The 24,592-nt window shown below is 44.9% G+C and overlaps 1 protein-coding gene across 4 annotated transcripts in view; it reads right to left on the bottom strand.

Annotated features, from left to right (window-relative positions):
- The window catches only part of LOC148517162 (potassium channel subfamily T member 2-like), a 161,705-nt gene that overhangs the window by 25,890 nt on the left and 111,223 nt on the right, over window positions 1-24,592 (bottom strand). For 3 of the 4 annotated variants that reach the window (XM_088479045.1, XM_088479047.1, XM_088479046.1), the window contains exons 12-19: window positions 20,668-20,804; window positions 16,765-16,828; window positions 16,219-16,327; window positions 11,530-11,638; window positions 10,065-10,214; window positions 6,224-6,459; window positions 4,750-4,963; window positions 4,211-4,316 (exon numbers count right to left, since the gene is read on the bottom strand). In XM_088479045.1, coding sequence (XP_088335171.1) covers window positions 4,211-4,316; window positions 4,750-4,963; window positions 6,224-6,459; window positions 10,065-10,214; window positions 11,530-11,638; window positions 16,219-16,327; window positions 16,765-16,828; window positions 20,668-20,804 — 1,125 coding nt within the window. The remainder of the gene's footprint in view (window positions 1-4,210; window positions 4,317-4,749; window positions 4,964-6,223; window positions 6,460-10,064; window positions 10,215-11,529; window positions 11,639-16,218; window positions 16,328-16,764; window positions 16,829-20,667; window positions 20,805-24,592) is intronic. The other variant, XM_088479048.1, reaches the window with a different exon arrangement.

The following is a 24,592-nucleotide window of genomic DNA, read 5'->3' as shown; positions in this document are numbered from 1 at the left end:
GATCTGTGTCAAAAAAAAAAAAATCGGGACACCCCAAAAAAAGCACTTTGAATTTGTGGGCCAAAAAAAAAAATGTTGGGGAACAAAGTTAAAAAATAGCGAACTTGACTCTGGGGGGTCCCCAAGTATGGCCCAGGTGTTTTTTTCATTGCAGCTCCTTGCGCAAGTGGGTTTTTCATGATTTTTTCAAGTCTCTTTTGCAACTTTAAAATATGCTGACCCCCATTTTCAATTACCCCAAATTTGCTGGGCATAGTTATTTTTCGCAAAAAAAAATTCTAAATGCTCTTCTGCACCACTTTCTTCAAAGTCACATTTATGCACTTGCCGCAGCTATTAGAAACCCCGACTTCCTTCAGGAGTTAAAAATGGGGGTACCCATAGTGATCCCCCATGTCTAGACATAATTAGGGGGGTCCCTAGAAAATTTCCCGAAAATTCCTGTTTTTGTTAACCTTTAAAAAAAAAATTGTAAAAATTTAGAAAAAAAATGACATAAGGTCCCCCCCCAAAAGCCAAACCAGCCCCAGGCTAGCCAGCCAGTGGTGGTTTCTAAAAATGCGGGGAACAAAATGTGTAGGGTTCCACTGTATTTTAGAAACCAACACCAGGCTGCAGGGACTAGTGCTGGTTTTAAATATAGGGGCCAAAAACGACGTGGGGTACCCCCTATATTTAAGACCAGCACCAGACCCAACCGACCAGGGTGCAATGCCACAGCCCTGAGACCCAATCACCGGGGCTCCAGGTCCAAAGCATTACACCCGAAGTCGGTCAGCGCAAGCCGGTGATCTCGGGGGAGTCAGCCCACGTGGGAACTGTCAGTTGCCGGAGCCAATCAGCGGGCGCTCTACAGTGAGCGCTGCCGCTGATTGGCTGACGGGACTGCAATGCCCCGTGAAGTGCCGGCAGCGGCCATTCGGGAGCTATCTGTATGTTTTACAACACACATACAGATAGCTTGTAGCGTGGATCGGGTAGCACGTTTTTTTGTTTTAAAACACCCATGGATTACTGCGGAGACCAGCGCTGGATGTAGGGGAGTATGAAATCTTCCTTACAGGGCCAGCTACCATGGATTTCTACTTGACAAGGGGACCGAACATCTGATATAGGTAAGTATGTGTGAATGGGTAGGTGTATGTAATAAACTTATACTGGGCACGGTGTGTGTGTTTTGTCTTTTTTTAACTATTTATTTTACAGTGAAATTACAGGTGCCGCATGTCTGCTGGCACTTGTAGTTCCACAAGTGCAAAATGGCAGGCATGCTGGCACTTGTAGTTCCACTGTAAAGTACAATAGTTTTACATTATTTGGCCCCCCTATTACCATCATACCCACCGCTCCAGGGGTATGGGGATGACCTCCAGGCTTCAGCGTAAGCCTGTGGTGCTCGGGAGAGGGGGAACCCTTTTTTGGGGGGTCCCCGACTCCCCCGAGATCACCGGCTTGCGCTGACCGACTTCGGGTGTAATGCTTTGGACCTGGAGCCCCGGTGATTGGGTTTGGTGCTGGTCTTAAATATAGGGGGTACCCCACGTCATTTTTGCCCCCTATATTTAAAACCAGCACTAGTCCCTGCAGCCTGGTGTTGGTTTCTAAAATACGGTGGAACCCTACACATTTTGTTCCCCGTATTTTTAGAAACCACCACTGGCTGGCAAGCCTGGGGCTAGTTTGGCTTTTGGGTGGGGACCTTATGTCATTTTTTTTGTAATTTTTTACTAATTTTTTTTACAGGTTAACTAAAACGGGAATTTTCGGGAAATATTCTAGGGACCCCCCTAAAGATGTCTAGACATGGGGGATCACTATGGGTACCCCCATTTTTAACTCCTGAAGGAAGTTGGGGTTTCTAATAGCTGCGGAAGGGAAAAACACCTTGCAAAGCTATTTAAAACCCGACTTTCTTAAGCAGGCAAAAACGGAGTTACCCATAGTGATCCCCCCATGTCAGGACATCTTTAGGGGGGTCCCAGGTATATTTCCCGAAAATTCCCGTTTTTTTCCTTAAATGGACTCAAGGGACATTTTTTGAAAAACAGGGATAATTTTTCTAAGCACTATAGCAAGTGAAAATACATGCAGAATAGGGGTTTGGGGGTGTAGGCTTATAAAAAATAGCCTGCAGTTTTGGGAATGTCCCCTTAAAAGGAAATGTTAAAAAAAAAAAATGTCCTACAAAAAATCGGGACACCCTTAAAAAATAAATTTGGGTTTAAAAAAAAAAATAGGGACACCCCAAAAAATGTATTTAAAAATTGGGGTGAAAAAAAAAAAATGGAAAAAAATTGTTTAACAATAGGGAAATGGGTTCAGGGCTATTCTGCAAGTATGCGGCAGGTGTTTTGAAGAATAGAAATATAGCGGCAGGTGTTTTGAAGAATAGAATTATAGCGGCAGGTGCACAAATGCAGAATTTTTAAAAACTTACTTTAGGGACTTAAAAATATGCTAGTACCCATTTTCATGTACCCCAAATTTGATGGGACCACTTAAAAAAACGAAAAAAATAACCTAAGTGCTCTTCTGCAACACTTCTTCAATGTCGGGAAAAAAACACCTGCTGCGGCTATTTAAATCCCCGACTTTCATTTAAAGGCTAAAACGGGGGTACCCATAGTGATCCCCCATGTTTTTACAACTTTAGGGGGGGTCTTACAAATTTTTTATGGAAAAAATCGTAACTTTACGCAAATCCAACTTCGGAGGTTCCCGTTTTTATATTTATATTGAATACGGGGATAAGCGGGAGCGCGCCCGATACATTAATGCAGGTAAAAACTCCGATATGAAACGTTAACTTCGCCAGGGAAGTTAACCTTTCATATTGAATACCCCTCTTAGTCTTATACTAGTGCTAGAGCCAGGAATTATTGCAACATCTTTCCTTGCCAGCCCAACAGATCATGTGACTTGTGTCTAGACGTGCAAAAAGTGTAAGGATTACCGAATGTGGGGAAGGCAACAATATTGTAGACAAAATACTGTTTTTTCAAAACAAATTACACTGTATATAAAGACCATTTTGGAAAATGATATGTAAAACAATGTATCAGGACAGTTTTGACTCAAGGTTGGTAAGAGTTTTCCATTAAGATAATTTGTTTGAAAGAGAAGGAAATGGAGAATTAAACACATGGCCATCTTGTTATAAAAACTACAGTACTATAGATATGTCCTTATACACTGAGGCTTCAGTCACACCAAACAGCTCTGCCATAGGCAAATGCAGGGGGGGGTTCTGGATGCCTGGAAACCCCGCTCCCCAACACACACCATGACCACAGTAGAAATAGTAATATAATACAATTTTACTAGTGCTGAATGTTCAGCCAGTAATAAATAACCTATGCATCAACTAGGAGATCTGAAAAACATGCACTGTTAGGGATGCACTGCTATAGACCCTAATATGTACATATATGTCTAGGGAAGTGGTAGGTTCTTCTGCTGCTCCTTAAGGCTCCCGGACTTGCTCCAATAGTCTGGAATGGTGCCCACTGCTAAAATAAAAACATTCAGCTCAGACAGGATGGCCTACTGCCGCATGAAATGGCTTTCTGTGATCGCTGGTCCTGTATATGCTGGAACTATGACACACAAAACACTTTGTATGATTCATATTAAAGCTGGTTAAGTACTAATTCTGCCCTCTTCATTGACTGGTCGCACTCGCTCTAAAATCAAGCATTTGGAAACCCCCCTCTAGAAATCCTGCATTTGCCACTGAGCCCTGCAGTGCACCCGGTCCCAGGAGATACGGCCGGGCCGAGTATTTTTTCCCCTCAAAATCTGCTTCTTATTTTCATAAATAAAGCAACAAAACTACTCTGCTAGATTGTACTGATCAATTTGATGTGCGACATTTGTATAACTGTGTGCGACTGAGTCTGAATCTGCATACGATGCAATGAATGCGGCTTTTTCTCACGCCAAGTTGTGCGACTTTGCACGTTATTAAAACGAATTCCTGTGCAGTTACGATCGCAGCCCGTTATTGCTAGTAGACTGTGAATGGTGTTTTGCTACGTCTACGGTGTGAATAAAATGCTAAATTTAAAGAAAAAGATAGTATGCTACACCACTTGCTGCGGCTCAGTCACGCCAGGCATACAGTATGTCTCGTGAGGCAGCCATTTTGTTTCAAAGTGAGAACTAGGTATCAGGATGTAATTTAGTGCTTGGAACATGTCAGTCACCATACCTTATCAAGTCGCAAGCAGCAATAAGGACTCTTTTTCTGGAGTAGATGGCACAGAGTAGGTGAGCTACCAATGTAAGGGGTGTTGGAGGGGTAACCCTTTACCCAGCTGGTGGAGAAAGGATAAGAACATGAGGCAAAACAGTTCAGGATGAGGAACAGGATCTCTTATTTCTCGTTGTTACGTCTTTTCCTACTATATGAAACCCACAAATATTACATATCTCCTCCACTGTGAATATGATGCCCTAATCTGCCCCATTTTCAGGCTTCTATAGCTGGAAGAGAGCACCTGCTGGCTACGCACAGTGGAGTTAGCAATTTTTGTGAGTTGAACCAACAATCATAAGGATGCAAAATATGAGTATACTAGAAACCAGGTCATCAAGAATGGCACTAGAAAGGCAACTAGTTATTGAGGGAATAATGGGCTGTATTTTATTGAATATTGGTTCAGCCCACAAAATGGCTGTCTCTGCCATGTTGCCAATTAAAGGTTTAGGTCTTCACATTTCATAGTACACAAATTAAATTTTACGTACTCATTAAATGAGCCCAGCTCTTCATCTGACTGACTGGTTTCATCCTCCGATTGGTCACTTAGTAGGTCAAAGGTTGTGTTAGTGTCACCGTCAATGAGGTCAGGCACAGGATCAATGCTGTGCTTCCTTCTGTGGGAGTCAGCCGGTGGGCTTAACGTGTTCCCGTCAACACCCTCTGGTCTCCTTGACCCCTGAAGATCGATTGCAACTGTACCTAAAAGAGAATGTATGGAAGCTGTGTAAAAGTTACTCTATGATATATGATATATATGTGTATTTTTTGTACAGATCTGATGCCAAAAACATTTGTACTAAAAAGTGGTTTCATCCCCTGAACAAAACAGAGGCAGACATTTTGTCAGCTAAACAACAGTGGTGACTTACAAATGAGTGATGATATTCAGTCTATAAATTCTGTCTTGATAGTGGAGTGCGCTACTGCGCAGACTCCATGCATAAAGTACCTCCAGGTAGGCGTCATTCCCTGATCCAAGATGGCCACCGAGGACTGTACTGCACATGAGCGATGCCGTCTTGTTACTGTGTAGAGTGACATGGTGGGCGACGGATGTCTCCTACTTAGCTATAATATTACCTGCTATAATCCTGTTCCAGCATCCCTGCACTGCTACCCACAAGCTGCATAAACTCACCTGCTGGTGAGCTGTATGGAACCCTGCTCTGCTCCAAGCTCCGTTCCATTACCAGTGTACATGTAACAGTGAGTACAGCTGTACCTCCTATCTATCAATAAACCAACACCACTGGTTAAGTAACTGGGATGTTCATACTTTAAGTAATCCATTGGTGTTTGCCTACAGAACTCTGCAGTATCAACATCTGCACACACATCATTTCCGACATTCTGTAGGCACTAGACACCTAATTGGTGCATGCAGCCCTCTGCTGAGGACACACACATGCAAATATTATGTACAGTATCAACCAAATGTAAGAAGGAGGGACCAGAGTTTGGCTCTAAATCCAGCATTAGCCGCTGCAGCCTATGGGCTGCATTCCACATAAATTACCATCAGCAATTGCCGCCGCACATGTTTAGTCAGCAGACCGCACATGCGCAGTAGGGTCTTGATATCGCATTAGCAGTCACTTTACTTCTATCACATCACAGCCCCTGAATGTGAATATTAATTGTTATTGCCGCAAATAGCGGTGATAAGTTACAATTATCGGGTCTAAAATCAGATAATTTATACATATGCCCCTAACTGTCGCCAGGACAGCTTGGTCTGTCCTGGCATTAAAATTAACTCAATACGGCAAAAAAGCTTTTCCGATATGCCGCAAGAAGCAGTGGTATCGTAACAGCATTTAGCCTAATCTATATAAATAGAGCCCTAAATCTGTGATAAAAGAAATATATGTGGGGATATGGTAAAACTGGTAGGATGTTTATTAGTTTGTCTCCGGTCCCTTATTCATACAGCTTTTCCAGAATCCTCCACTCACTGACCCATGCTGGCTATGATGCTGTGGACTGGGAGTCTCGTCAGGCCATGGTAAGCAGATTTCGGGTCTCCTGATCTCTGCATGTTCTCGTTTTCTTTAAAACTGAAAGCTGAGTTTTCCTCCTTAGATATGTTGATGTAGAAGCAGGTGTCGCTTGAGGACATTATATGGGATGGGCCGGGATTCAGCAGGATGTTGGCTTTATCTTCCCGGCAAACTCCAATTAAACAAACTCCATACCTAGAAATTACAGGGGGCCCAAACAAGAATAATGAAATGAAAAGTTATACATTATACCCTAGATTCACAACATAACATAAGTTTTGAACCATCTTAATGAGCAAAGTGATTGGATAAGGAGCTTGAGGGGTATTGGATAAGGAGCTATGGGCCTGATTCAGAGCCGTTCGCTATTTGCGGTCGTTCGTTCAAAAACAAGGGGTGGCTATTCAAATGATCCGTTCGCAAATTGCAGTCTGTTCACACCTCTAAGTCTGAACGAGTGAGCAAAACATACGCTCGTTTATTTGTTAAAAACGCCCCCTGGCCGCTCGCACCATACGTCATGTCCGCTATTTATTAGATTAATCGAGTACATCGACCAGCGTATGAACTGCTCGCTATTCTTGTGGTTGGTTTTTGCTACCACAATTTTGCGAACAGTTCTGGCTTAAAAAAAACCCAGTGACGTGGTCAATGACGCTGCTGTTTTAAATATGCACACCCATAAAACGCCCGTTTTGACCTTTAAGCACGCCTGCGTTCTGATTTCCACTCCCCGTTTTCAAGCACCTTCCCCTGTTACCACCCACATACGCCTCATCCTGTCACTCAAATTATCAGGCATTCGCTATTTTGCGAGCACATGAATTTCGGCCGCACTGACTGGTTCGCGCATGCGTATAACGATCCGTACGCATGCGCAGATGTGCGAACATCGCTCGGAACGAGCGTACTGCCGCTAGCGAGTGGCTCTGAATGAGGGCCTATGAGTCCTCTGGCTGCGTATTAGTATTGCAGTGACTAATTTATGCACGCCCCTGCAACGTCGTCCAAAAACACTGACACGCATGCCCAAACGGTACTTCCTGTCAATCACTCTGCAATGGGTCTGCGTACACAGTGCACTCTCATTCCCGATCGCAGTGGCTAGTTCACACATGCGCACTGTGATACATCAGTACCTTTGCCACATAGACGTAGTTCCCCATATAACACATTATATTGTAGTACCCCTTACACATTATGCCACACAGTCAGTAATGCCCTTTACACATTATGCCCCCCCCCAGAAAATCACCTCCCCGTGTCCCTCCAGCAGCCTCTCGTTGCCCCCTGTGTGCTAACAGCAGCCTGCAGGTGTGGATTTGGTGCCAGGCCGCCAGCTAATTACAGCTGGCACATCAGCAGGCATGGACAGACAGCGCCGGCGCAGTTTAAATCTTGCGCCGTTCGCGAGCCAATGGGAGCTCACGGACCGGCAGCCAATCAGAAGCCACCACTGCGACTAGCAGCGCTATTTCTCCATGTCTGTCTGCCAGTGCGCCAGATGTAATCAGCTGGCGGGCCGGAACCAAATCAACACCGCTGACACCCAAGCCCCCTTCGATGGCCCTGACTGGATCGGCCCACCTTGTGTGCATGACTGGGTGCAGGGGAAGCAACAGGCCACAGAGGCAGCTCAGGCACCCCTTGCACCCACGGTAGTTACACCACTGTTTGTAAAGTACAAAGTTACAAAACTCTGGCCATGCATAAAGTAAAGGACAAACAGACAGGCAATCAGACAGACACACACACACACTTTCTCGCTTATTATATAGATAAAAAGGACCATAATAAATATAAGCACAATGCCATAACAGTTACATAACAATAAGCACTCATACCAGAAGAATAAAACAATAGGAGACGTAGAATAAAAATCACAAATTGTTATAAGACTTGCAGGTGACTTAGTGCACTTTATTTGATTGTAAAGCAGCAGGATAAAAAGTAATTTCCTATGAGTAGGTGGGCCCACTCTATTAATCCTTTATGCTACCAGGCGGGGTGTCCACCCTCATCCTGCTTTTGTGTTAATAAAAGAACAACTGTTCAATTCATAACAAACAAAGACTCAAGTCACCATTTAAATATAGATGCATGCGATTTCACAGCAGGAAAAAACAAAAACTTTTTTATGTCCATTTTCCCCTTTTTATAAATGTAATATTTAATCCTACATTTTACTGCAGGAAGAGCAAACCACAGACGCCATCATACAGACGCCAAAGACATGATTACTGGTTCATTGAAATAACATTGAGTAAAAAGAGGTTTATGATGATTAGTAACAATGAGATCATGGTTTTGTTATTACAGATGATCATAATACCTAATGGTGACAGTATCCCACATAGCAGAAAGACGAGCAAATAAATTGTTCATCCTACTAAATACATCTTGCAAAATGCAACCAGATTTCCTACATATGATTTATTATTATTACCACTTATTTATATAGCACACATATATTGCAGTGCTTTACAGAGACTATAATGGTCATTCACATCCGTCCCTGCCCCCATTAGAGCTTACAATCTATATTCCCTATCACATGTACACACATAAGAGTGTTAATTTTTGTGAGGAGCCAATTAACCTACCAGAATAGTTTTGCATTGTGGAAGGAAACCTGAGTACCTGGAGGAAACACACACCAGCACGGGGAGAACATACAAACTTCACACAGTTAAGGCCATGGAGGGAATCGAACACAAGACCTCAGTAATGCTAACTATTAAACCATCTGTGCTGACCAATGATAATGATAAAAGGGTTGTCTACCATCGGGTATCTGTCATCTATTTGCAATTTTTATTAATTGCCTTATCTTTTGCCCTTCCTTCTGTGAACTTCAGTTATGTCTTTATATAATCAGGTCAATTGTTTTATTTTCATCACCCCAAGATCAGACAAAGCCCTGTTGTACTCTCTGCATCAGATACAATTATGTCCAGTGAACAGATCTGTGTCATATCCCAGAGCATGATGATAAAATGTTTAGTGTGAAAAGCACAGACATAAACTAGAAAGAAAATGTGGTATATTTAGACTAAATTGCATGAAGGGACACAGAAGCTAAAAAATTAAGGTTATGTGAAAACTGAAAAATTGTTCATATGGGAAGGATATAGCATCTATGCGACACACATTGGGCCTCATTCAGACCCGGTCGCAAGCGCTGAGCGCTCGCAACCGGGTTGAGGTTTGCCCACTGGGCATGCGCACGTCGGCGCCGGCGCCGACGTGCGCATGCGCGAGACCCGGCTAGCGACAGCCGCTCCGGGTCTCGCACCAAAGAGTGCGAGCTGTCGATGTTGATTGACAGCTTGCCCCTTTTGAATGGTGGGCCGGGGGGTGGCCGGCCAAACGGAGGCGTTCCCGACGGAACACTTGCCATTTGGGGGCGGTCCCATTGACATCAGCAATGATGTCAGTGGGGAGCTTCCTGCTCGATCAGAGCAGCAAGCTCCCTGGGGCTTGAGAGTGCCGAGACCCAACCTTAGAGTCTCGTTGCAAGCCCCGATGGTCGCGATGATCCTGACCATCGCGATCATCACCCTGGTCGGTCGCTAAGCTTAGCTAGCAACCAGGAGGCCGCAATTCAAGATGCAAGCGGCCGCCCTCAATCAGAGCGACCGCTTGCATCTAACGACCGGGTCTGAATGAGATCCATTGTCAGAAGCCCTAGGATATCAAGTATAGCAGAAACCGGTGGATTACGATGACCCTTCATGAGAAGTACAGTTCATAAAGAAACAATGTACCAACATGAAGGTGACCAAATGGTTGTGACTTACTTTTTATGGGCATGGAAGGAGGAGTATGTGAAGCTCTTCCCCTCATATTCTCCAAAGAATTTACTCTCACTCAGCCGTATATGGTAGATTTCATTAGCGGAGCACCGACTGTAGTTTTTCTGCCACTGGTCAGGTGAAGTGGGATTATCTCTGAACATAATAAAGTATGAAAAGTACATTACTTCTATGACGTGTATAGGTTTGGATCTCTAAGCCTAAGGCATAAGAACTGGAACTCTGTAACGGCCTCCTCATCCTAGACCTGTTATTTTGGGTTGTGCCTCAGATACTGCCCGCATAAGTTTATTTTGCAGTAAACCTAAAGTAGCCTGAAACTGGTCAACCAGTTGGGAAACTGACGAGAGGTGGAGACTACATAAACTGGTTAATTGTAGGTACGAGGAGAACAGAAAACGGGGTTAGGTCAGAGAAGAGGGAGGTGTAGTCACTTTACAGGGACAGGCAGAAGTAGACAACAACACTCAGAGGCTTTCCCTAAGTAAGGAAGTTTATCAGGCCATGAGGAGGGCGGATGGGGATGGCTAGGCCTCAATGACTTTAAGCCCGTCCATTGTAAAATGTGATCTATGCATGTTCTGGAGAACATCCTATGTAAAAGATGAGGGACAGATCAAACCACAGAACACGCTCCCACATGCGGCTAGGTAAGTATTGTTAGGTGAGAGAGAAGAAAGTAATGAGCAGATAGATAGATGTAGTCATTGTTCCTGGAGAGGGATTGCCAGGGACTGGGGGGCTGACGGACAGGGTCCATCACTGCTGCCCTGAAAATAATAAAACATATATTTGGGGTGGCCAAAGTTACAGGACTGTGGCGTGGGGCGGATATAGAGGCACCATGGTAGGACAAAAACTAGTGTTGCTATATATCCACTAGTCCCGAAATCCCAGAATTTTAGGCCAAAATCCCAGGATCCCAAAGATCCCAATCCCGGAATTGGCCTCCCTAATCGAAGCACACAGGCAGAGATGGGATTAGTACAGAATGCTTTGTGTAAAGATAAGAACTATAATCAAGAAATGACACATTTTCTGCTTATCTGCTGTCTGACTTCATGTACAACCAGTTTATATTAATAAACAATATCATGAAGGTTTGTGTCTCTGCGAGAGACAAAGAGAAGGTGACATTTTCTGAACTGCAATTCCTTAATATCTAAACTTACTGTAGTGTTTACTCCAGTGCTAAACCTGTAACCCAGTCCAGGGAACCAGGCTGCTTAAGTAAAACAAATAAACTGTTTGGAGTTTGGAAAAGGTGGAATAGGTGAAAGTCATTTGTAAAGCTTTATATCGCAGTAGGTAAAAATCTGTGGAATATCAAGCATTATTAGGTATGGGATTGGATTTTAACGGGGAAAAAAACAAGACATCTCTAGTAGATGTGGCATTGGATATAACAGGAGGAATTAGATGCTGGGTGTAAATGACGGGCATGACTTACTGGCCGCGAGAGGTGTGTATCAGTAACGTGATGAGGGTAGAGGTCGCTGGGCAAACACAGTTGAGCGCCAACATGGCATACTTAAATTCTTCTTCACAGACCACATGATCTAAAGAAGAAAATGAATAAATCGTGAGCCTCCTGAACATCTCGGGAGAGTAGGCACCTGTGATTAAAGGCTACCGGCGAGTATTGGTGGTAGCAATCGCTTGGGATGTCTGATGATGACAAAGCATGGGGAGAAAACACAAACAGAAAATTATATAGCCCTAGGCTCTTAAAGCAGAACAGAAAATATGTGGTGACCCAATGGCTTTTCAGATCTTTAAATATTGGATACTCTTTAGCTGCAGTTAGTGTGGTTACTAGCCAATACACATCCAGAAAAGACAGAAAAATTAACCGCAGGTCTAAATAGAATGTTGCAGGTCTAAATAGATTGTTTAATCTAAGGAGGTTATTTAACAAAACAGGTTCTCAAACTCTGTCCTCAGGACCCAAACAGTGCATGTTTTCCAGGCCTCCTCACAGAATCACAAGTGAAATAATTATCTCCACCTGTGGATCTTTTAAAATGTGCCAGTGAGTAATGAACACACCTGTGCACCTGCTGGGTGACCTGGAAAACGTGAACCGTGTGGGGTCCTGAGCACCGGCGTCACAAGGGGGGTGCGGGCCGCAGCAGGTGACACCATCCGAGGGGGTGACACCAAAATAGCTGCTCTGCTATTTTGGTGTCACCCCCTCGGATGGTGTCACCGAGCAGCCACTCTGCAGTGAGAGGCAGGGGAGAGGCTGTTGACTGTACAGCAGTTGCTGCTGCGCTGAGCCGGGATTACTCAGCGGAGCAGCACAGCAGCTACTGGGCAGCCCCTAGCATCTCCCCTGCCCATTGATTGCTGAGGACGGGGGGCGTGACATGCGGTCATGCCCCCAAGAGTGTAAAATATGTATGGGCATGGCTTCGCGGGACAAAGCCGCGCAGCAACGTGGATCACAGATTTGACCACCGCACCGGGTGCAAGTCAGGTAAGTGACGCCACTGGTCCTGAGGACTGAGTTTGAGAACCACTACTTTACTATATGCTTACAACTGCATCCTGCATGAAGTGAATATTTCCATAAACCATACATTTAAATGGTGCAGTGTTATATAAGCTTGTAGAAACAGCGGGCTTTTGAAGGTCTTTTCCATGGATGCCCTCAATGAGTTACTGGTCACATTTCTGTGATTTTAACTAGATTGTACATATAATTATCTCTATTGAATTCTGGATCTATTTTTTAACAGCTGGACACAGCAGCCCCTTTTTCTTTTTAGCAAGAAGAATTTGGCTTCACTAGAGCACACAGCTACAAAACTTCTAACACTCAGTTTCAACTGTGATTACTCTCAGAATTGTAACTTAACAAGAGAAACAAGGGAGCTCATTCAGACCCGGACGCTAAGCTGCGCTCTCACACAGCTAAAAGGGGCCGGGTATGCAAATGCTGCGATCGCACTGTCTGGTGCAAGGACGCCCTCTATGCCTTAGAGAGTGATGGCAGTGAGCGCACGCCGGAATATAAAGACGCCCACCTTTCTTTCATAGCACAAGTCATCTCCAGGAAATGTGTGATTAATCGGTGACATCGAGAGCCATCGGAGCTGCACACAGTGCTTGAGGTAGACCCTACCCCACCGCAAGCACTGCGATCACTGCAGACTGAAATACAACCAAGTGACGTGTACAATGACGCTTCTTTGCTAATTATGCACACCCATAAAACTCTGTTTTGACGGCTAGACAAGCCTGTGTTCACAGCCCCACTCCCCATTCACAAGCACCTTCCCCTGTTACCACCCACAAATGGCGCGGTCACTCAAAGTAGTGTCCAGTCTGTGTACTACGAGCACACGATTCCCGGCCACAGTGACTGGTTCGCGCATACGCAAATGTGTGATAATCGCCCATAACGTGCGTTCACAGCTTAGCGAACGGGTCTGAATCAGGCCCAATGTTTCATGTGTTGATTTAATGTTTTTATACGTATCTCCATTGCTGTGAGTTCTTTATACAGTAAATAGCAATTAGTTATTAAGTCATCTTGTGGTTTTATTGAATCTTTATTTTTGATTTTATTTATTATTATTATTTAATTTTATATGGCACACATGGTGTAATATAAATATATCTATACTGGGTACATGCTTAGGCGTGGTTAATTTTTCTGTCTTTTCTCAAAGCATGGGGATGCCTATTTAACAAGGATATTTGGGGCACATAAAGTATAACTGCTGTACTGAACATTATCACCAACTCATTAAAGGTGCATACACACTTGGCGATATTACTGAGCGATTGTACGATTACGACATCATAATCAATCAATTGCTCAGCAATCGTGCACTATAATGTCGGAAACGACCAGCACTGCTCGCTCCCGCTGGTCGTTTCCATCATCTATCATCGCCTGAACATGCAGGCCAATCTGCCGATATGTTCAGGAATGATGGAGGGTGCCTACACTGAATGACTCATCGCTCAGTGTAGGCACTACAGGGGATCAGGAAAGACTGTACGATTACGATGTCGTAATCGTACTGTCTTTCCTAATCGCCTAGTGTGTACGCACCTTAAGGCAATTGCACAGGACTGTTTTAAGAAAAAATTGTATATTATTTAAATAAAGAGAAAGTATTTAAAACATACATAATATATGCAGAATGCCCCAAGGCTGGCTGGCAAGGCAGTAAGAGTGCTCCTCTTACCATCACCAGCCAATATTGGTCAGCATCCCCAGAGAACCTTTATTAATTATATAGTGCCAGCATATTCTGTTGTGCTTTACAATTGGGTACTAAAACAAGACTGGGTAATTACAGACAGACATAGAGGTAGGAAGGCCCTGCTTGCAAGGGAAAAATTGCTATAGGGAAAAATTGACAGAAGATTATCTAGCACCAGTGGCGGATTTTGTCTAGGGGCTACAGCCCCCCCTTCCAGTAAAATCCACCCCCCCGCAGATACTGACTACCTAGCAGTGGCAGTGACTTCCTATTGGAAGAGATCCCTGCTAATAACAGCCAAAAGGTAGTACCGGGAGATTATGTTTTCTCCCCCTATGATTGCCAGGCCAGATTGTGATAGCAGTGAGAGCGTGTCCCATGGGAGCCACTCCCCTGCTACCAAGGCAACCCTTCCCAGCTTCTAGTGGCTGAAGCCGATGCAGTCTCTATAAGCCGAACAGTGCCAATTTGTGCACGTGATTGCAATCCTACGCACAATTACAGACGCACAATTACAGACCCCCCCATCCAGACAAGTAAGGAGCTGTCACTGCCTAGCACTGTGAATAGCAGCAACAGAAAATATTTACCATACTGCTGCATCTTGATAAATAAACCCCTAAGTCACTAATGTCTTTGGTTTCTAGAGAACTGATTCTAGAGGCTGCACTCTCATGAATATTGGCCCAGCCCACATAATGGCAGCATTCACTGTGTATAGCTGACAGATATACCTTAATGGCTGTATAAAGTGTGCATATGTTTTATGGATACGGTCAGAAACGGGATGTAGTCGGCAGGTCCGCCGAGAGCCGCAACGGGCCCAAGTAATAGGGGGTGTGGCCTAATTGCGGGAGGCATGGCCTAGCCCCCTTCCCGCGGGGGGGCGACGACAGTTTTGCAGTGGCGCGCAGTGGTGCTGCGCACTGGGGAGGGGGGGTGCTCTGAGCCCCCTCAGACCAGCACAAAGCCAGGGGGGGAGTGATCAGTGTGATCGCTCCCCCCCACAGGCGTAGGAGACTGCTGTGGCTGATGCTTAGCAGCCACGAGCAGTCTCCCACTGCAGCTCAGCACACTCCGTGTGCTAGGCTGCTTGGAGGGAGGGGGGGGGGGGCGGGACCTCAGGAAGCCCGAGCCCGTGTAATCTGTACCCGCTCCCCCTCTCGGCACCCCTGGTAGGCGGCATCCCAGCGTGCCGGATGCTGACAGTCAAAATAACGGCGCCTAAATCCGTACAGGTCAGAATCCTGGCAGCAAAATCCTGACTATCAACATCCCGCATCGGGTGTTAGGGGAGGTAAGCGTTAGCTAGCAGGGTTAGGCATTAGGGGGAGGGTTAGGCACCGGGGTTGGAGAGTTAGTATTAGGGTGAGGGCAGGGGGTGGTTAGGTTTGGGCACTAGGAAGGGGGGGTTAGGTTTAGGTACCGAGGAGGGAGAGTTAGGGGGAGGGGGGTAAGGATACGGAAAATACTTACCTTAAGTTCCTATGGGTGTCGGGATGCCGCTGTCGGTATTCTAAGCAGCGGCATCCCGACAGCCGGGATTTCATACCCAACCCATCAGAAACATGAATAAAGCCTAGATTAATTGTATAATCTCATATTAGCCAGGAATACTATCAGGTAATAGACAATTGCCTCCAATTAAAGCCACTTCATCACTATTCAACATGGCACTGAGCCTACCATTTTCCGGAATTGTGCAGGATGGAGGCAACACCATTTTTCTCCCAACTGACACCAGTTTTATTATGGTGGTAAAGATTGTCTCATCTGTTGTTCCAGAATATTAATAAAAATATGTGTGTGTGTTCTTCATATTATATCTACAGATATTCCTCCATAAATCCAGTTATTCTACAAAATTCTTATCATGCCCTACAGACATGCTGAGTACTCAGAATGCTTTGTCTCATTACCTGCAAATTTTATATGAAATTTGTTTTCTGGTTTAAGTATCTGAACATAAAGAGGACAGTTGGGTGCAAAGTCTTTCACAGCCCAGGCGCGGAGTATGGTCTGGTGATCCTGGTGAGCAAAAGAAAACAACTTTTTTAAACGGGTTCCATCATGTTACATTCCCTGACCTGGCCTATCTTATCAAAATCAAGCTACGCACTGCACATAGCACCCCCCAGTGGCCACAGAAAGAAGATAAGAGAACAGATTAGAGTTTATGTCTATCATTTTCTAGCATGCAATAGAGGAATGATAGCTACAATATGATCGATTGCTATGGGCAACACTACCACTTGTCTGTTTTAGAAGCTTTAGTAAATCTACCCCTAAGTTTGATTATACAAACACAACCATTTAAAAAACAGTGTTTATTTCCGTTACTCTGTGATGGGTGGAACAAAGTCCCAGACTCGTAGATTCTTCTGTGTCACATGAATGAGTAACAGCCACGAACCCCCAAATTAACATCAATCGCCACCCTCCTTCCCGAGCCCATTTAGACGTACAGCTGCAATGCGGTCCGTCTCAAAGCGGTTGCTGAGAATAAAACAGGCTTCTGCGTCATCAATTCTAAAGGAGAACGATAAAGGGGAAAGGAGAAACAGGTAGCCGAAATAGAGAAGATCAGATATAACAGAGAGGTTACAGAGGGGGTGGAGGCAGTGATGGGGAGAAGGGGAGAGAGGGGTTACAAGAAAATAAAGATAAGGTTAGTCAGGCAGTTATGGTGTAGGTGACACAGGTTATTAGGACATATTGGGGCTGGCACAGGTAGGAAAATGTGCGGAAATTACTCAAAAGAAAAATGCGTAAAAATAGCATATTGCCGTACATACAGTGCATCCGGGAAGTATTCACAGCGCTTCACTTTTTCCACATTTTGTTATGTTACAGCCTTAATAAATTCATTTTAGTCCTCAAAATTCTACAAACAATACCCCATAATGACAACGTGTAAAAAGTTTTTTCGAGATTTTTGCAAATTTAATAAAAAAAAAACCTAAGAAATCACATGTACATAAGTATTCACAGCCTTTGCTCAATACTTTCTTGATGCACCTTTGGCAGCAATTACAGCCTCAAGTCTTTTTGAATAGGATGCCAAAAGCTTGGCACACCTATCTTTGGGAAGTTTCACCCATTCCTCTTTGCAGCACTTCTCAAGCTCCATCAGGTTGGATGGGAAGCGTCGGTGCACAGCCATTTTCAGCTCTCTCCAGAGATGTTCAATCGGATTCAAGACTGAGCTCTGGCTGAGACACTCAATTACATTCACATAGTTGTCCTCAAGCCACTCCTTTGATATCTTGGCTGTGTGCTTAGGGTCGTTGTCCTGCTGAAAGATGAACCATCGCCCCAGTCTGAGGTCAAGAGCGTTCTGGAGCAGGGTTTCATCCAGGATGTCTCTGTACATTGCTGCATTCATCTTTCCCTCTATCCTGACTAGTCTCACAGTTCCTGTCGCTGCATTATGCTGCCACCACCATGCTTCACTGTAGGGATGGTATTGGCCTGGTGATGAGCAGTGCTTGGTTTCCTCCAAACATAATGCCTGGCATTCATGCCAAAGAGTTCAATCTTTATCTCATCAGAGCAGAGAATTTTGTTTCTCATGGTCAGAGAGTCCTTCAGGTGCATTTTGGCAAACTCCAGGTGGCCTGCCATGTGTTTTTTACTAAGGAGTGGCTTCCGTCTGGCCACTCTACCATACAGGCCTGATTGGTGGATTGCTGCAGAGATGGCTGTCCTTCTGGAAGGTTCTCCTCTCTCTACAGAGGAATGCTGTAGCTCTGATAGAGTGACCATCGGGTTCTTGGTCACCTTCCTGACTAGGGCCCTTCTCTCCCGATCGCTCAGTTTAGAAAGCCGGCCAACTCACTCTAGGAAGAGTTCTGGTGGCTCCGAACTTCTTCCATTTATGGATGATGGAGGCCACTGTGCTCATTGGGACCTTCAAAGCAGCAGATATTTTTCTGTACCCTTCCCCAGATTTGTGCCTCGAGACAATCCTGTCTTGGAGGTCTACAGACAATTCCTTGGACTTCATGCTTAGTTTGTGCTCTGACATGCACTGTCAAGTGTGGGACCTTATATAGACAGGTGTATGCCCTTCAAAATCATGTCCAATCAACTGAATTTACCACAGGTGGACTCCAATTAAGGTGTAGGAACATCTCAAGGATTATCAGTGGAAACAGGATGCACCTGAGCTCAATTTTGAGCTTCATGGTAAAGGTTGTGAATACTTATGTATATGTGATTTCTTATTTTTTTTTTTTTTATTAAATTTGCAACAATTTCAAAAAAATTTTTACACGTCATTATGGGGTATTGTGTGTAGAATTTTGTGGAAAAAAATGAATTAATTCCATTTTGGATTAAGGCTGTAACATAACAAAATGTGTAAAAAGTTAAGCGCTGTGAATACTTTCCGGACGCACTGTATGCAAAGCAGCACACATCTCAAGGTGCATACATATCCACCATGGCAGCATATGCGCCTAGTTTATGACATCATCAGAGTCAATACTAGCCCTGTAGCAGGGGCAAAAGACCCATCTTCTTACAGGGCTATGGGCGCTTACTTGCTGGTCTGCATGAGCCACACTTATGCGAGGACACCATTACTGAGCATTGACTGGGTGACGACACCACTTCCAGTCCTGTTTCACCTCTTTGGCTTAAAGGTTAGTTGTGTTGAAAATGTGGACGGGTCTGCATAGCTGTATATACGTGCGTTCACTTGCTAAGCAAGCATAGTGCGGATTCATGTGAGAAATGCTATGCCAGTGGCTCCCAAACACCGCCAGTGCAGTTCAGATTTTAAGAAGATCCATGCTTGAGCCCAGATGGTTAAATCAAATTGACTGAGGTGCTAATTAAGTCACCTGTGCTCAACCATGAATATCCTTAAAACCTGGACTGTAATGGTAGAGCTTGGGAACCTCTGTGCTATGCAACCTGGCATATCACTCACTCTGCATCAGCCCCAGAATGATTAGAAAGAGTAGGACACTGGTTAGTAAGAGCAGCGGTGAGAAATTATGAGGCTGTCTCTAGGATGAGCAGAATATCCTATTCTGCACTGAGGAGTCCTAACAAGGCTGAAACAAGCTGTCTGTAAGTGGATATCACTAATCAACGTAAGCTCTAAAGCCCCAGTAGGTAAAGGGTTAACTGAAAGGGCTGTCATGTAAGTAAAATGACCCAGATGTCTTCTCTAAACAGTAAAGCAAAAGGCAAACAGCACAACCCCAATATGCAGATGAAGGATGAGAAAGAACCTGTGTCGCTGCCTTCTAGTACTGTAACATACATAATGTTAGGCTGGCTCTACTCTTTGCCCTCTGAAATGGGCATCGGTGGCAGAAGGTTCTCTATATTTTACTGTGGAACATCAACTATCTGTTGGTAACAATGTATCTTAGAATAATTTTTTTCATTATGCAGCAAATATTTAACCAACATTTTATATTCTCAAATGAGAGTATGGTGGGACATTAGGAGGGGATAATATGTAATACTGAACATTGATTGTAAAATCAGGGGCAAAACCAGGGACGGACTGGGGCTGTAGTTCAGCCCTGGCAGTCTGCCCTGTGCAACTTAGGTGCCGGTGCTTGCGAAGGGGCGTGCCGTGAGTCACGGGGGCCTGGCCTAGCGGCACGCCTTTCCCGGCCCATCACTGCATTGACGGCCCTTCCCTCCCCCTGAGCGCATAACCTGTATCCGGTGGCGTTGGGTGGAGGGCGAGGGCACTTCCGCTCTCCTTGTGTCGAGCCAGCCCTGAGGCCATCGGCCCTTTTGGCATTTGCCAGAAGTGCCAAATGGCCAGTCCGGCCCTGGGCAAAACCATAACTAAAACAATTAAAGTACTAATAAACCATCAAAGTCGAATTCTAATATATGAAGCATGAAAAACCAGCGTTCAACTCTAATTACTCTTCTTTGAAAAAATAAAAAAGTGTAAAGGTGTATTTCGTTTTAGCTCCATAAGAAACAGCACAAGACTCACTTCACAACCTTTTAGATGTTGACTAAATGAGGCTGAGATGTCTAAGCTTAAACAGGAGTTTGTATTATGCGATTTGAAACCTGCTGTGATATCCACCAACACCTACATATTATTTGTAACCAATACCTATGGGACAGGCAGGCAATCAGCTTGAACAAGGGAGTACTAGACTGCATGGCGCCTCCCGCGGTACAGCAGAGAGATTACTTTGTCTTTATGGGTGTACTGGTTGCCTGCACATAGCAGCAATCCTCTATGGGGATGGAGATAAATCTTGAACAGGGATGATTAGATAACAATGGTAGACAGTTTCTCATTCAGAAATCCCAATAAGATTATATGTTCCACCCTGAGCACTGAATGTACGTTGCTGACATTTACTGGAATGACTTACTTGGCCCTCATGAGATCCTGATCTTTCAATGCTGAGCCCTGCAGGTAGATGACCCGTTGGGACCACAGAGGAATTTGTAAGACCCTCCGCACTGGCAGGTCCATTTCCGTAGGACACAGGAGGACAACATAATGATCCTGCAGAGAGAAAACCGCTGACAAATGTGACCAAAAAACAAATATATATGATGATATGTAGGAGAAATTTGGAATTAAAACATTGTATATACATTATGGAACAAACAGGTATAGTATTGGTGTTAGTAAGTATGAACAGTGAATTATAAAGAGGTTAATTTAACACACACTATTTAAGCTGCATGACATGTAACAGTGTCTTTATACAAAATTACATATAATCCGTTGCAGCATTTACTATAAAGCAATACTTAGTCTAATAAAGTTTCATGACAAATATCTATATATAGTGTAATCAAATGATTTTTTTAAATCCAAATGAAGTCATGAGTGTAAAATATGTAACCATAGCATGGCTAAAAAGCCTCATATTGCTACTCTTTGCTGTTAGGGAACCTGCTCCCTCTATTATATAACTATCTGTCTGTGGATTCTTTTTGCCTTCACCCCCTCCTCATATCACAACTGTGCTGTTGGGTGATCCTGCTCCTTCTACTATATAATTCTCAGTCTGTGGCTTCCTGATAACTTATTCCCCTCCTCATAGCACTACTCTGTGCGGTATGCAGTCGGGAAGCTGGCGGACCTAATCCCGACAGCTGGCTTCCCGACTGCTTTGTCCCGGCGAGGGTTAAATGACAGGCGTCTAAATCTAGACGCCTGTCATTTTACTGACGCTGGGAGACCGGCGCCCGACATCCTGATCGAAGGGATGCCGAGCGCCGCTGCGGGGAGGGTTAGGTTTAGGGCTCCCGGGGGGGACTTAGGGTTAGGCACCCCCCCGGGGAACTTCGGTTTAGACGGCGGGAAAGGGGGGGTTAGGTTTAGGCACTTAGAGGGGGATTAGGGTTAGGCATTGGGGGGGAAGGTTAGGGTTAGGCACTCTAAAGGAGGGTTAGGGTTAGGGGGTTAGAAATACCTTCGACGATCGGGTTTTCCTCCTCTGCCGGCCTCCTGGTGTTGGCATTCCAACCGCCGGGCAGAGGTACGGCGGTAAATCATACCGCTTCCCTCTGTGCTGTTGAGGATCCTGCTTCTTCTACTATATAACCCGCAGTCCATGGCTCTATTGCACTCCTCATGTCACTACTCATGCTTTAGGGGTCTCTGCTTCTACTATATAGCTCACAGTCTGTTGCTTCCTGCTGCCTCTATTCCCCTCTTCATGGGAAAATGTGGTAAAACCCTCGAAAATGCAGTTTTCAGGGGTTTTAACACATTCCTCAAATGTACTAAGCACCAGAATGCACTGCATTCCAGTGCTTTGTCCTGATAAGTAACACCATCTTCATGTAGCGTTACCCAATAGAAGCCTATGGGCTTCTTAACACTCCCAAGGGATCCGATCGGATCCCTCCCATCACCACCCGCGGCCCGCAGCCTTCTGCAGAAGGACGCCAGAGGGACTTCCGGGTGTTAAACCCTTTGTCTGGAGTCATTGCAAAGGACAGCTGTTATCGGGAGAGCTGTCCTTTGCGATATTCTTGATACATATCGTGGTATGAACCCAAAGTCAGGGGGGATGTCATGCATCGAGGATGCGATACTTAGTACATCCCACCCACTACTCAGTGCTGTATGTGTTCCTGCTCCTACCATATTATTCTCAGTCTGTGGCTTCCTGCTGCCTCCATTACCCTCCTCATATCACTACTCTGTGCTGCTGGGGATCCTGCTCCTTCTACCTATTCATTCCAATAATTGTATACACACTCCTGCTTGCGCCTGCTGGAAGCAGCGGTAATATGGCTGTATCTTTTAGTCACTGTGTGCACTATTTATTGATGTTAAATGTCCACCATTTCTTCTGGCACCCACCAACCAAAAGTGTAAACACTGGTTAAATACCTCATGTCAATAGCAATCTTAGGTACGCAAGCTAAGTACATATAATCTATCTTCCATTTCATAAAACTTCTCAATAAACAGAACAACCTCACTATACAGAGAGCTCCCACTGTCTTCCATTTAATTATTACATATGATATGGATATGATGTCGAAAAGTGTCTCAAACTATAGCTAGTGTTAGCTACACTAGCAATCAAGAAACACAGGACTTATATCGACACTACCATCCGATAAAACAAAGGACATGAATCCCAGGGCTGCGACTACAATGGTGCACCCTGGGCAGCTGCCTTAGGGCCTGATTCATTACCGACCGCAACTGCGATTGCAATAGCCATTACACACTCACTACGATAGTATGCTAATCTATTGCGATCGCTATGCCGTCACAGCACTACATAAGGAGGCCCACTTTACTTTACACATATCCATAATGTTTAGCAAGACTGCAAAACCATCGGTACCATCGCAGCCTCATGCAAAATTGCAAAAGCTCTGACCTTACTCAGGAATTGCTAACTTCATCGCACGCTTTGAGTACTCTGGCTGATTAAGGCATCGCAGTGGATAATTCATGCACGCCTTTGCAACGGCGTTCAAATGCCCTGGCACGGCCGTCACCTCCCACAAACAGCACTTCTTGTCAATCACTCCGCGATGGGTCTGCGTAGTCACTGCGATTGCAGTCCCGATCGCAGTGGCCGGCTTGCACACACGCATATTCATGCGCAGAACACAACAATCGCTCAATTGCGTGCGTAATTACAGTTGCGATCGGTAATGATTCAGGCCCTTAGACAGCAAGTTATAGGGGGCAGCAAAATTAAGGGTAATAATTTAAAATAAATGCCCATTTTCTTGATACAGAGGTTCCCAAACTCGGTCCTCAAGGCATCCTAACGGTCCAGGTTTTAAGGATAACCATGGTTGAGCACAGATGATTAAATCAAAAGACTGAGGTACTAATTAAGTCACCTGTGTCCAAGCATAGTTATCCTTAAAACCTGGACCGTTAAGGTGCGTACACACTAGACGATATTTTACACGATTCGCCCGATTTCTACACGATTTCATACACGATTTTGTGCAATAGATAGATTTTGTGCACAATAGATCTTAAGTCAGATTGCACACTTTTTAGCACCATATCGTGTCCTGGAGTGCCGGGGACAGTTCAAGGGAAATAGCTCACGATATCGCATTGTTAGCACATCGTCTAGCGCAGTGGTCTCAAACTTGTGGCCATCCAGCTGCAGTGGAACAACACATCCTAGCATGCACTGCCACAGTTTTGCTATTAGGCAGACCCGGCGACAGGGGGGTACAAAGGGTACACCTGTCCCGGGCCCCGATGCGTAGAGGGGCCCCGTGGTTCAGGGGCACAAAATGGGGCCCAGGCACCTAAAAGTTAATTATAAACTAAATGGTCCAGCTGCCCGACTAGCGTATTCCACAAATAGGCCAAAAAAAATGATTAAGCTGCCCCAACACCTCCCCCTTACCAGTGCTGTCACTTGGTCTGGTCCGTTACTCTGGGCAATGGGCATATGGATGACACAGCGACGCGCAACGTCATCACGCTCGATGCTGTCCCAGGCGCCGGCTATTTCCTTCCACTGCGGCCCCCAGGAAAGCTAGAAGAGCAAGACTGCAGCCGAGGAGCAGGGAGTAACCGTCAGTGCCGACCCCTGGTGAAAACTCAGTTCATGGCGGCATAAAGCTGCAAGCCTGCATCTCTCCTACAAACACCTTCCCTGGATGTCAGTCTCCCCCAGGTGCCGGAGTGACTGGCAAATCAGCAGCCTGAGCCTTCACCAACAAAGTGTTGTGAGGTAAATTAGCCTATTTGCTTTTACTTTCATTTTGTTGATACTTCTTTTGCTGTTACCTCCAAATAATACCTCCAAATAAATACTATGTAAAAATGGGGATGTGTGT

This window comes from Taudactylus pleione, unplaced genomic scaffold (assembly GCF_031769625.1).
Source record: "Taudactylus pleione unplaced genomic scaffold, aTauple2 ptg000226l, whole genome shotgun sequence".
NCBI lineage: Eukaryota > Metazoa > Chordata > Amphibia > Anura > Myobatrachidae > Taudactylus > Taudactylus pleione.
Note: the sequence above shows the minus strand (reverse complement) of the source record. Positions and strands in the feature narration are given on the sequence as shown.